This window comes from Labeo rohita, chromosome 25, assembly GCF_022985175.1.
Source record: "Labeo rohita strain BAU-BD-2019 chromosome 25, IGBB_LRoh.1.0, whole genome shotgun sequence".
Taxonomy (NCBI): Eukaryota; Metazoa; Chordata; class Actinopteri; order Cypriniformes; family Cyprinidae; genus Labeo; species Labeo rohita.
In genome coordinates, this window is record NC_066893.1 from 24,487,397 (window position 1) to 24,502,175 (window position 14,779).

At 30.5% G+C, this 14,779-nt stretch overlaps 3 protein-coding genes across 5 annotated transcripts in view; all 3 read right to left on the minus strand.

Annotated features, from left to right (window-relative positions):
- ap4e1 (adaptor related protein complex 4 subunit epsilon 1) overlaps positions 1-1,414 on the minus strand; it is a 15,658-nt gene extending 14,244 nt beyond the window's left edge. Inside the window, exons 1-2 of one of the 3 annotated variants that reach the window (XM_051099105.1) lie at positions 1,356-1,414; positions 1,092-1,242 (exon numbers count right to left, since the gene is read on the minus strand). In XM_051099105.1, coding sequence (XP_050955062.1) covers positions 1,092-1,220 — 129 coding nt within the window. In that variant the 5' untranslated portion in view covers positions 1,221-1,242; positions 1,356-1,414. Of the gene's footprint in view, positions 1-1,091 lie in introns of all 3 variants that reach the window. The other 2 variants (XM_051099104.1, XM_051099103.1) reach the window with 2 other exon arrangements.
- A 1,178-nt stretch (positions 1,415-2,592) lies between these two features.
- gnb5a (guanine nucleotide binding protein (G protein), beta 5a) lies at positions 2,593-11,556 on the minus strand. Its single transcript, XM_051099149.1, has 11 exons — positions 11,324-11,556; positions 10,100-10,236; positions 9,950-9,991; positions 9,255-9,331; positions 8,783-8,915; positions 8,559-8,702; positions 6,382-6,473; positions 6,058-6,106; positions 5,436-5,532; positions 3,295-3,461; positions 2,593-3,211 (listed from the first exon to the last, which is right to left on the minus strand). The coding sequence occupies exons 1-11, from the start codon at positions 11,439-11,441 to the stop codon at positions 3,200-3,202; spliced, it is 1,068 nt and encodes a 355-aa protein (XP_050955106.1). The 5' UTR covers positions 11,442-11,556; the 3' UTR covers positions 2,593-3,199.
- A 1,852-nt stretch (positions 11,557-13,408) lies between these two features.
- myo5c (myosin VC) overlaps positions 13,409-14,779 on the minus strand; it is a 33,576-nt gene continuing 32,205 nt past the window's right edge. Inside the window, exon 41 of the mRNA XM_051099102.1 lies at positions 13,409-14,319. Within this exon, the coding sequence (XP_050955059.1) occupies positions 14,167-14,319 (153 nt within the window). The 3' untranslated portion in view covers positions 13,409-14,166. The remainder of the gene's footprint in view (positions 14,320-14,779) is intronic.

The following is a 14,779-nucleotide window of genomic DNA, read 5'->3' on the forward strand; positions in this document are numbered from 1 at the left end:
ATTATGTTGAAAACAGCTGAGTAGAATTTTTTCAGGTTTCTTTGATGAATAGAAAGTTCAGAAGAACAGCATTAAAATTAGCAATAAAAATCTTTTGCATCATTATAAATGTCTTTATCATCACTTTTGATCAATTTAAAGCATCCTTGTTCAATAAAAGTATTAATTTCTATAATTTCTTTCTTGCTAAAATTATCTTGACTCCAAACTTTTGAATGGTATAGTGTTACAAAAGATTTTTATTTCATATAAATGCTTCTTGAACAGCAATCATCAAATTAGAATGATTTCTGAAGGATCATGTAAGACTGAAGACCGGAGTAATGATGCTGAAAATTCAGATTTGATCACAGAAATAAATTACATTTTAAATTATATTAAAACAGAAAAGAACTATTTTAAATTGTAAAAATATTTCACAGCTTTTGCTGTATTTTGGATGAAATAAATGCCAGCTTGGTGAGCAGAAGAGACTTCTTTAAAAAAAAAAAACATTAAAAATCTTTGTTAATTAGATTAACTAATTTGTTTTATTATTACTACAATTATTTTTGCAAGTGGACACTTTTTTGCTGTTCACATTATAGCTTTTATAAATATGATATGCTTTATAATATTTATATTATTATTATTATTATTATTATATTGCTATTAATATTTCATTATTTAATATTTAGAATTATTATTTACTATGACATTATTATATCGTAAATAAAATAGAAATAGTATAAACAGAAAATAAATAATATATTACAGTAATATTAAATTATAAATATAAAAAATATAAAATTTAAATATATCATAATATATAGTTTTAAATATTTTATATTATGCAACATACTTTATTTACTATTTGTGTCATTATTATTAGTTATGAAAATAAACAACACAAATATTCTGTGTAATCAATTAATCTGAATTCATAAACATAAAATTGTATATTTTCTAGATAAAGTACTGTACGTTATGCCACACTGAGAACGACACCAGTCCACCTGTAACAGTTAATTGACATGTCAGTATCTCACGTTATATTTGTGGCTATGCCTGTGCTGTTATATATTTTTTTAATAATCGAATATTTAACTTACATGTTTAGATGTCAGTTCTGTGATGCTCTTGATGAGTTGTCTTAATCTGTTGGTGATTTTAGCAGCTCCAGTTTGAGAATCAAACAAACCCGGCAGAGCAGTGAGAGTTTTCTCCACAACATCACTCATTTCAGCACGACAACACAGACGACTGGATTATGAAACACAGCCGATGGCCTACATAAAGATAAGTGCAATACAACAGGAGAAATACCTTCACAACACCTATACTACAGTCAAAACACACAGTATGAAAACACAAACCATCATGACTAGACTTTCTCGCCGCCTACAGGAAGTACGTGGTGCTTGTCAAAATAAAAGTCCGTCGGTGATTTAACCGTTTCACCGTAATAATAATAATAATAATAATAATAATAATAATAATATTATAAAGACAACAAATCTTTAAAAACGATATGATTTTTTGAGGTTTTGGTCTATCTATCGTTCTATTCAATGCATTTATTTATTTACTGACAACACAGTTAAATAACTGTTTTTAGAAACAAATTTTTTTTAGATTTTAACTGTTTTTTTTTTTTTTTAATATGCTGATTTTTTTTATTAATTTATTTTAAGTAAAATGAAATTATCACATTTGCTAAATGTAAAACAAAAAAATAATAATTTAAGCTAAATAATTCAAAATTAATAAGCAAAATAATTATTTTGGGTCCAAAAAAGGGGGTTTGGATTTTTCATTTTTGGAAATTGTCTCATTAATAATTCTAAAACTTACTTTAACCATAATGTTTTACTAAACAGTTATAAAAAAAAAATAAGTAATTAATGTAATTGTTTAAAGGGGTCATCGGATGCCCATTTTCCACAAGTTGATATGATTCTTTAGGGTCTTAATGAAAAGTCTATAATGTAATTTGGTTAAAAATTCTCAATGGTTTTGTAAAACAACACCCTTTTTACCTTGTCAAAATGAGCTCTGCAAAAATCATCTCATTCTAAGGGGTTGTTCCTTTAAATGCAAATTAGCTCTGCTCGCCCCGCCCCTCTCTTCTCTCTGTGGAGTGACGAGCCTGTTTACTTTAGCTGCATTTAGCTGCTAAAGTTCCTAACTACCACGTTGTAAGGAAAGGCGATCACAAAGATTCATAAAAAACCCTTATGCTCACTTCTGCTGTAAGTGAAGATGGATCACGAATGATTTGCACGAACATAGATGGATATATGTAGATCGGGAGCCACATTCTCTTCACAAACAAACTTAATCCACTGCATCTTCAGCGGCTCAGATGTCGGGAGTAAATGACGACCACTATGTTCATTATTACATTTTCACAGATTAATTAAAAACCACTGCATGGATTTTTATCATTATAGGGTAGATTTGTACATACACTGCCAACACACATTAATGTTCAAACAACATGAAAAAGTGAACTTTGCATCCGATGACCACTTTAAATAAAACTGATCTAATAAAAACAATAGCAACTTCATGAAATGGACATTAAACATAAAATGAGACATGACATGAGTTTCAGTGTTTAAAATCCATTTATTTGGTTTAGGTATAGGGATATCTGTTGATATGATAACCTACATGACATTATGGTATATACACTTTGCTACAGTAAGAAAGAACAACTATAGTGACGGAATAATTGAATGACAACCAGACCGTACGAATAAGAGAGCATTACTATATCTGTTAGCTTGCATATCAGAAATAGTCTAAACAATCCTTCCTTTGTTTCACTCATTCACAATAATTCAAGCAGTCAGTCTAGACATCAGTGTCTCTGTTGTGTCTCAACCTCATGCACAGACCTAAACAACATGAAATACATTTGTACTTTTAGATTAATGTTTCAGATAAATAATTTCTTGGATCATGAGCTCACACACATTCATACATATAAACTAGAACGCCATAATAGAGGGGCAGTCGCTGTCGCAGAACCCATCGACTCCATCCCATAATACCTAGCATACCTGGTGCTGATTAGAGCTGGATGCACTACAGTCCCTCTGTATCATATACTCTACTGCACTCAACACACTATTACAGTCTGCGGTTTATCCTTGAATCCAGCTGCGGTGAGAGAAGTGAGAAATCTGATAGTGCCGGACGGTTCAGCCAACGTTCAGGCCCAGATCTGGAGAAAGACAAAAATATGTGAGACTGGCATACCAACACTTGATATAATCGCATTGTGTTAAAGCATTTTCATCCACTGACCCGTAATGTGTGATCCCATGATCCCGAGCAGAATGCTGTCCCGTCCGGAGAAACACGGAGGGTGCTGACTCTGTTCTCATGTCCGAACAAGATGGACACACGAGTGCCCTTTAAAACGTCCCACACGTTGATGGTGTAGTCATTGTAGCCACCAAACAGCAGCCTCCCTGCCAAAAGATATTAGTATAGCATAAACAACAAGCTCCTTCAAAAAAAAAAAAGTAATAATAATAATAATAATAATAATAATCAATTAATTATGAAAAAATAACGCGTTTAAAATATTTTAACACACTGATCCCTAACCCCGAAAAATACGATGCAGGGCAACAACTCCACAAATGCAGTTATGCCCTAAAATTCAAGATACTGGTGCAAAAAAAATGTGTTTCATCTTATACTTATATATATATGACATATCACACGATATCACATGGGCAGCAAGAGCAATATGACATGAGTGCTGATTTTGTTCCGATCTATCACAAGCTTAAATGTGATTTTATACAACAGTTCAGTAAATAAGAAGTTGATATTGTGTTATATTTGAAACACAATATTATGTGTTGTTGCTCAGTTTTGCACAGAACATATTACCTTTGAACCCACTGCAGAATTGTTGCGCGTCTCTGAGCAACACATTCATGTTTCGAACGAATCACATGAATCAAAGATTCAAAGGTTTATTCATGAAGAGAGCCATTTACTTCATTCCTGAATGAATCAGCCGTTTGAACGAATCAAATGACTGAATGAATGACTCATAAAGACATTTACTGTCACCTGCTGGCAGATTTAGTTTAGAATTTAGAGTATCATTTCATTGAAAAAAAAAAAAATCATAAAAAGAATAAAATAAAAACATTTAAGGGATAGTTCACCAAAAAAAAAAATTTAATTCTGTCATCATTTACTCACCCTCATGTCGTTTCCAACCTTTCTTTTGTGGAACATGAAAGAAGGTATTTTGAAGTCTTTTGGTAACAAAGCTGTTTTGGTTACCAATGACTTTCATTGTATGAACAAAAAATACTGAGATGTTTCTCAAATTATCTTATTTTATGTTCCATAGTTTACGTTAGGCCATTCCAGCCTAAATGTTTGTGTGTGATAAATTCTATGTTGAATCAAATAAAATATTTCTTTCTAAAGATACAGTTTGTAATGTCTACTTGATACTTTCTCATTTAACAAAAATAGCTTTAAATCATCTTTTTTGGGTATTTTCACAGTCAATTAGATTAATTAATTGAAACATCATGTAATTATTTAGATTAAAAAATGTAATCGACTAATAGCCCTAATATATACATCTATATCTATCTATCTCTCTATCTATCTATCTATATATATATATATATATATATATATATACATATATACGTTGAAAACAGCTAAGTATAATTTTTTTCAGGTTTCTTTAATGAATAGAAAGTTCAGAAGAACACTATTTTTCTGAAACAGAAATCTTTTTGTAACATTATAAATGTCTTTATCATCACTTTTGCTAAATAAAAGTATTAATTTCTATAATTTCTTTCCCTCAAATAAGTATCCTGAAAAAATCCTGAAAAAAAAGTACTCTGAACTGTTTCAAATATTGATGCTAATCATCATGATAATAAAAATTGTGTCTTGACCAGCAAATCAGCATATTGGAATGATTTCTGAAAGTGACACTGAAGACTGGAGTAATGATGCTGAAAATGTAGCTTTGATCACAGGAATAAATTACATTTTAAAATATATTCAAATAGAAAACCATTATTTTAAGTAGTTAAAATATTGTATGTTTTTTGCTGTATTTGGGATCCAAAAAATGCAGGCTTGGTGAGTAGAAGAGTCTTCTTTAAAAAAACATTAAAAAACGTTTGACTGATAGTTTATATATTGATTGATATTAATAATAATTGATATTTTAACAATAAAAAGTGTTAATAATAATTGATATTTTAATTGATTTTTTAACAATAAAAAAGTTGATATTGCTTATTCATCACACTGGAAATCGAAGGTTGTGCACATTGTACTATGGGATACAGTACTGTTCCAAAAGGGGATTTCTAGTGTGTTCTGAGTGGTTGTACATCATAAAATATTACTTGTTATATGCTAATATTCCAAACCGTGTCAGCACTTACCACTGAGGGAGAAATCCACACTAGAGGCTCCAAATATGATGCTCTCTTTAGAATAAATGGCCACCTCTCTGTCAGCCCTCAGGTCATACAGACGACACTGTAAACACAGAAAATAACGATTTTTTTTTAAATTATTTAACTACAGTATCTGTCAAAAGTTTGGAAACATTCCGAATTTTTATATATTTTAATGAAGCCTCCTCTGCTCACCAAAGCTGCATTTATGTGCTTAGAAATACAATAAAAACAGCAATATTTTGACATTTTAAAATTTAAAATAATTAAAAATGGAATTTATTCCTGTGATGCAATGCTAAATTTTCAGCATCATTACTCTAATCTTCAGTGTCACATGATCCTGAAATCAGAAATCATTCTAATATGCTGATTTGCTACTCAAGAAACATTTATTCCTTTTATTCATCATAGAATCCTGAAAAAAAAAAGCTTTTTTTAAACTGTAATAATATTTCACAATATTACAGTTCATTCTGTATTTTAGATCAAATAAATGCAGCATTGGCAAGCATATGAGATTTTACTAAAAACATTTAAAAATCATAATGTTTACAAACTTTTGACAGCCATTATGTAAAAAAACCCAAGAAAAGAATGGACTCACAGTAGCGTCATCTGAGCCTGAAGCAAAAGCATCTCCGCTTGGATAGTACCTGCAGTGACAATAAAACACGAGCAGTCATGTGACTGTTTCACTCAGTAAACACTGCTTGAAGGTGCTGCCAAAGACCCTTTTAAGACCAGTCAGATCAGTCGATGACCATATTAGCAGTCTTCCGGGCCTGTAAGGTCTCTCGTGACATTTTGAGCGTTTACAGAGACTATAAATATTGACCAGAGCTGTAAAGGCCTTAAATGTCACTCAGCCCTCTTTGTGCTTTTTCGCTTTGACAAAACCTGAAGGGAAAAATGGCCTGAGGACACTTACCGCACGCTGTTGATGTCTGATTCATGGGTCTCAAAAGACTGGACGCACTGCCCCGTGCGCATGTCCCACACGCACGCCTTCTTATCGCAGCCCTGAGAGACGTGAGAACATGCGGGTCATTGCACAGGCATGCTAACAGCTCTATTGTGCTTGTGTGTGTGAAATCTGTGCTGAGAACTGTTTCAGACAACTCAGTCTGGTTCAAAGAACTGGTTCAAAAGAATGATTCGTTCACAAACAGGACATCAGTCCGGACTGTTTGTCTGAGGCTCTGAATAACAGGTAATGTTGTAAATAATGTTTAGTTTCAAGCACAGACTGACTTGTTTCACAAGACCTCAATATATCATCAGGAGCTACAGGTATTAATTTTGTGTTCCTTGACATGCTTTTTTTGATTCTCAGAAAAGCCAGTGACTTGCATTGTATGAATCACCAAGGACCATGGTTTCAGCTAAAAATCTTCTTTAACGTTCAACTCAAGAAAATAGTTTATATCACACAATTCTGTTTTTCGAGTTTGGAAAAAAAACTGAATTGAACTCGCAATTCTGAGTTTATATCCCACTGTGTTTACTTTATAACTCACAACTGTGATTTTGTCACGCAATTCTGAGAAAAAAAAATCTGAATTGTGGGATATAAACTTGGAATTCCGAAAAAAGGTCAGAATTTTATCTAGCAATTCTGACTTTATTTCTCGCAACTGTGAGTTCATATCACACAATTCTGATTTTTTTTTTAGAAAAAACAGTCAGAATTGCAAGAAAAAAGTCAGAATTACGAGATAAATTCCGGAATTCCGAAAAAATTGAATTTGTGAGATAAAAACCATATCCCACTATTTTGATTTTATAACTCGCAATTGTGAGTTTACATCACGCAATTCTGGGAAAAAATGTGCAGAATTGTGGGTTTTTATCTCGTAATTCAAACTTTTTTTCTCCCAAGTTCAAATTTATATTTTGCAATTCTGACTTTATAAGTTTCATTCTGAGAAAAAACTCAGAATTGCGAGAAAAAAGTCAGTTTTTATCTCACAAATCGGACTTATTTCGTGCAATTGCGAGTTTATATCTCGCTATTCTGACTTCATACTTGCAATTATGATTTATATCACACAATTCTGACCTTTTTGAAAAAAAAAAAAAAAGGCAGAATTGCGAGATTAAAAACTTGCAATTCTGACTTTATTTTTTCGCAACTGTGAGTGTATATCCCACTATTTTGACTTTATAACTCGCAATTGTGAGTTAATATCACGCACTTCTGAGAAAAAAGTATTTTTTTCAAAAAAGAATTGCGAAATATAAACTTGGAACTGCAAGATAATAACTCACAATTGTAATTTTATATCACATAATTCTGACTTTTTTTTTTTAGAAAACTGTCAGAATTATGAGGGAAAAAAAGTCAGAATTGCGAAATATAAACTTGGAACAATTCTGACTATTTTTTTGCCATTGTGAGTTTATATCCTGCTATTCTGACTTTATACTTGCAATTCTGAGTTTATGTCACACAATTCTGACTTTGTTTTTAAGAAAAACAGTCAGAACTGTGAGAAAAAAAAAGTCAGAATTGCAAGATATAAACTTGGAATTGCAAAAAAAAAATTTGTAAGTTCAGAGATAAAAACACGCAATTCTGACTTTAGTTTTCACAATTGCAAGTTTACATCCCATTATTTTGACTTTATAACTCGTAATTGTGAGTTTATATCATGCAACTCTGACTTTTTAAGAAAAAAATATCAGAATGCAGAGAGAAAAAAAGCAGAATTGCAAGATATAAACTTAGAATTGCGAACTTTTTTTGAGAAAAACTGTCAGAATTGTGTGGAAAAAAAGTCAGAATTACGAGTTATAAAAAAAGGTTATAACTGCAAGTTCTGACTTCTCACAGTTATGAGCTTATATCACACAATTCTGAGAAAAAAGTCTGAACTGTGAGATACAAACTCGCAACTACCATTTCCATTTTTTATTCAGTGGCAGAAATTGGCAAATTACCTGCAGCACATTTTCATTTTTGAGTGAACTATCGCTTTAAGAAAGTAAGCAGGGTCAGTTATGATCTCATGTTGACTCTAAGGTTATATAAGGCAATGTGTGACACTGGTTTGTTAACAGAGGGTTCATGTGGCTTGTATTAGGCATCAGCAGCTCAATTCCCACCCCTGACACGAATGTGTTTCCGGTCTCAGATGGAGCCAGATCCAGACACAGCACATCCGCCGCGTGTCCATGAAAGCTCTGCAGCATCTGCCCGCTCTCTACATCCCACAGAGCACACGTGCCGTCACCGCTAGATGTCAGGATCTACCGCAAAACACAAAACACATCACAGTCAGTCAAATGCAAGACACCGTTTCATTATTTCACCACGTATTCAAACACACCTGCATATCTGAGTTAGTAAAGCAGCATGCGGACAGGTAGTTAGTGTGCATGGCCACTGATTTCTTCTTGGCGGCGAGGTTTTCGTTCTTGTCCAGGGATAGAGGGTACACAGAGCACTTATTGTCCAACCCACTGCGAAAAACAACATATCAGTTACTAAAATAAATCAAGGGGACATAAAAATGAAGTTAGCAAGCATATCTTCACTAATATTATCTCCATATTGTTGGTTTTAAAAAAAGGATGTTTTGTATTTACTTAACTTGCAATTAAAGTTTAAAGTGACGCCTGCGCCAACTAGTGGCACTAAATGGAACTGCAAAACAAGATAGTGGTTCCTAAACACCTATAAAGCTTTCTAGCCTTTACACTGGTTGGAAAAGCATGAACCCAAATGTATGCAATTGGTTAAGCCTGATGGTTACTGCTCAAAGAGTGCGATATATGCTTAGTGAGAGCTCAGAGACTTACCCACAGGCCACTGCACATCCAGAGGGGGCGTAAGCACAGGCCATGACCCACGTACAGGGCATAGTCACCGCATGCTCCTGTCAAGACATTTAGTATATTAAAATATTTTATATATTAAAAAAAAAAAAAAAAAAAAAAATATATATATATATATATATATATATATATATATATATATATATATATATATATATATATTACATAATAATATATTATATATAAAATATAATATATTAAAAACACGGTTATTTTAGCCAAAATACAAAAATATAAAAATAAAAAAAAACTGTTTCTTAAAAATAAAACCTGAGAAAAAATAAATAAATAAACATTTAAAAAATTTTATTTCAGTTCATTTTCATTTAGTTTACCTTGATGTACAAAATAATTAAAAAGAAAAAAAAATTAAACATGTAGACTTTAAAACATGAATTAATTCAGAAATTCAAAACAATAATAGTATCTAAATTAAATTAAAATAACACTGATTATTAAATTAAAAATCAAAAAGGTTTGAAACAGAAGTTAAATAACAAATTAAGCTACACTTTATATCAACATTAGTTAAAAGCATAACATACATAATTATATAACAATTATATAACATAATTAGCGACTAATGTAAAAGGTAAACTTTGGGGAACATAAAAAAGTATAGGATATGGCCTTTTTTGAAGTGTCTGGGTTTATTTTACCTTATTTGTTGTAAACGCATCCCATACAATCACCTTTCCATCCTAAAATACAGAAGAAAAGGGCTTCATTTTTTTGCATCAATTGCAAAACTGTCACTGCGAAAGGAAATGACAGGAAACAATATGTGACATATGTTTTTATAGACTGACCTGAGATGAGCTGACGATTCTCCTCTTGTCTTTACACCAGTCCATACACAGGACTTTATTTCCATGGCCTTTCAGGGTTCGTCTGGTCTTCATGACAAACTGACCCAAAGCCTCAATCTTCTCCGCCACTTGATGTACTAATGGAAATAACACAACATTAATGCCATTTTGTTTATTTTCTGTTTTTATTCCTACATTCCTAAATGTATTAAATAGGGCTGTCAAACGATTAATCGAGATTAATCACATACAAAATAAAAGTTTGAGTTTGCCTAATATATGCGTCTGTACTGCGTGTAATTATTATGTATATATAAATGCACACAAATTAATGTATATATAAGAGAAATATGTTATGTACATAATATTTTTATTTATATATAATATAAATTATATAAAAATTATAATAAATACATATGCTTGTAAATATTTCTTAAATATATACATGAATGTGTTTGTTTTTATATATACATAATAATTATACACAGTACACTTACATATATTAGGCAAACTCAAACTTTTATTTTGGATACGATTAATCACAATTAATCGTTTGACAGCCCTAGTATTAAACCATTAGTAAACAAGCCTTTCAGAAAAAAAAGATAAATAAATGAACAAACTAATAAAAGGTAATACAATGTATATAAAACAAAAATACAATCATTAAAATACAAAAATTAGATTTTAAAAACTATTACACAAAATAACTAAATAAAACAGACAAATAAATTAATCTTAATCTAAAAATATAGCTGAAATAAAATAAAATTAGAACCAAAAATGTTGCTTTGACAAATAAAACAACAAAAACAAATTAAAAATGACAAAAGAACATAATATTTAAATAAAATTAAAATAGAACAGAAAATACAAAACTAAAAACAAATTCTAAATATTAATACTATAACAGTATATAAACAATACTAAAATAATACATGTTCTTAGTAAAGACTGCTCTGTTTCAAGGAATATCATAATGTGATGCTGAACGGAAAGTAAAACGCTCCCTTGTCGCCATCATCATTATCAACATCATCATCATCATCACCATCGCCTTCCTGTAACCTGATCAGTTTATCTAACGTTAAACGTCTGACGGCACCGATTTCCTCTTCAACCAGACTTACTGTAAACATCCAGATTGATAACGACAGCTATGATCCTGACATAATGCTGACATATGTCTTCATTAAACACACACACACGGCGCTCGGTTCTTACGCTCGACATCGTGCAGTTTGGCTCTCTCCTCCTCCAGCTTCGTCTTCAGCGTCTCGGATTCGGTTTTGAGCGTCGCCAGAGTGTCGCTGGGCTGCGCGGCCACCTCCTGCGCGGCCATTTCCAGCAGAAAACGCAAGATTTGCCGAGGTGAAGAGTGTTTTGATGGGGAGACGGAGGAGAGCCTGGAGACGGAGCGCACGGGTGATGCAGCTGGCGTGACGTCATGAAGGACGCGTGCGCGCGCGTTCTCGCTCTCTCACTCTTCAGCATCCGTCTGAACCCCCAGAGAGACACTCGGATGTGCCTTATATCCTCCTGATGATCAATATTTGCGCTTTCTACGTCTGCAAGGGCTTCTCAAATCCCTGACTGGAAAATATGTGCGTTATAAATCCAGTATTCAATTTAATAACTCTCAGGATTCAAAAAAAAAAAAAAAAAAAAAAAAAAAAATTAATTTCAATAATTAATATCAATATTAATATATTAAATTTAACATATTAATATATATATATATATATATATATATATATATATATATATATATATATATATATATATATTTTTTTTTCCTTCAGAAATTAATACTTTTATTTAGCAAGGATGCATTAAAGTGATTAAAAGTGACACTAAAGACATTTATAATGTTACAAAATATTTCTATATATATAAAATATATATAAAATAAAATATAAATATATAAAAATATTTGCGCTTTCTACGTCTGCAAGGGCTTCTCAAATCCCTGACTGGAAAATATGTGCTCTATAAATCCAGCATTCAATTTAATGACTCTCAGGATTCACATAGAAAATAAATATATATATATATAAATTAATTTCAATAATTAATATCAATATTCATTTATTTAATATAATATATTAATATTAATTAAACAATTATTTAGGCAAACAAATAAATGTAAATATTTTATTACGATATTTAAAAAGTGAAACCTATTTGTAAGGCCATATTGTTCTGACATAACTTTTTTCACATATATATATACGTTTTTTTTAGTTTCAGAAATTATTATTCAGAAAGGATGCATTAAAGTGATCAACAGTGACACTAAAGACATTTATAATGTTACAAAATATTTCATATATATATATATATATATATATATATATATATATATAAAAATATCTGCAACATTTTAATGTATATATAAAATATAATTGCTTTGAATTGCTTTAATTTTAACAATAATGTTCATGATTTCATTAGAATAAGGAGAATATCCAAATGGCCACTGAAAATATTTAGAATTAATTAATCTAAAAGAAAATATTTTAGTAATGAAAAATCGTGGAAATGTGCTTAATTCAAATGATAAAATAATATTAAAAAATAATAATAAAATATTTTTAAAACAAATTAAAAATTACAAAATTATATAATAAATTTACTAAAACCTAAACAAAATTAAAATACTTAAAATATTAAAATAATACCAAATTCATTAATAGTACAACAGTATACCTGAAAAAATAAAAACACTGAAAATATTAATATAAAACCAAATTCAATAATAGTACAACAGTACATAAGGAAAAAATAAAAAATTACATTTTTAAAATATTAATTTAAAAAAGTGAAACTTATTTGTACAGACATATTTTATTACATATTATACCATTTTAATGTGTTAATTTCAACAATAATAAAATGTGTCCTGATGATTTTTATGACTCTATTAGAAGGAGAATATGCAAATGATCAATGAAAATATTTATATTTAAATTAAAAAGAAATTATTGTAGTAATGAAAAATAGGGGGAAAATGTACAATATATATATATATTTTTTTTAAACAAATTAAAAGTGGCTAAATTACAAAATAAAATTAATAAAAGTTAAACAAAATTAAAATACAGAAAATATTAAATTAAAACCAAAATCAAAAATAGCAGTGTTCAACAGTATACAAGAATAATACAATACAATATAAAACATTACAGTACTGAAAAAAAACGTGAAAATGAGCTTATTGCAGTGATAAAATAATAATCAAAATAATATCCAAATTTGAAAAAATAAAACATTGCAGTTTTGAAAAAAAAATGTGAAAATGAGCGTAACTGCAGTGATAAAATATTATCAAAATAATATTAAGAACTCAATTAAAAAAAAAAAAATCAGTATTGAAAAAAATACTGAATACAGTGATACAATATTAATCAAAATAATATAACAACTTGAAAAAATAAAACATTGCAGATTTGAAAAAATGTGAAAATTAGAATAACTGCAGTGATTAAAATAATAATCAAAATAATATCAAGATTTTATTATATTTTAAAATAATAAAAACAAATTTAAAAAGAGATTACTGATTGCTAGATTAGTTGTAGGGGTTTCCATCTCTAGTCCTCTGAGGATTAACCATCATAAATATTGCACTTCCACGGCATATTGTGAGAGCTATGGAGGACTGCTAAGAGTGAAGAGAGGAGGACTCATTTGGCAGTTGTGTTTATTGATTTCTGATTTATAAAAAATTCAACGGAAGAGCAATTTGTGACAATAATGATTTGTAATTTAACAAAATGGAGCTGAGCATTTGAGGTTTGTTTGGGTTATGGAAATGTATATTACAGCGTTTGTTCATAGTTGATCTTGTATAAAACTATTCTAAAAGATCTAAGCAGTTATTCAAAACACTAATTTAGAGAACGTGATTAAAATCTTTATAAATAAATCCAAAAAATATACAAATGTTAGCATTAGTACGTTTATATTTGCTACTGTGCAGTGTTAACATGATGCATTCAGGTCAGAACAGACACATTCTGATCCTAAGCACCGGTCCTGATATCACTAAGGTCAGAGGTTAAAGGTCAAATGCGAGTGACGAAGCCCAGGTGAAGGCTGCTGGGCACCTGTAGGAGCTCTAGTGCTTGTGGTGAGGAGCAGAAGGGAAAAGTGACCTGGAAACGATACTGTGAATCCATCATCAGCTGAGACGACCCCTCGCGCTCCTGCAGCAGCGCCTGTTAGACAAAACAAGAGCCAATCAGACGATGCTTAGTACTGTGAACGATTTGTGCTCATTTCTCTTCATGTTACCATTCAAAAGTTAGGGGTCAGTGTGATTTTTTAACAGAAATTAATACTTTTATCTAGCAAGGAGGCATTAAAGTGTTCAAAAGAGACAGTAAACACTAGAATGTTACAAAAGATTTCTATTTCAAATAAATGCTGTTCTTTTGAACTTTCCATTCATCATCATAATATTAGAATGATTTCTGAAGGATCACCTGACACTGAAGACTGGAGTAATGATGCTGAAAACTCAGCTTTGATCATAGAAATAAATTACATTTTAAAATATATTCAAATAGAAAGTTATTTTAACAATATTTTACAATATTACTGTATCAAAAAAATGCAGCCTTGGTGAGCAGAAAACATAAAAAAAAATTATACCAACTTTTGAATAGTAGTGTGCTT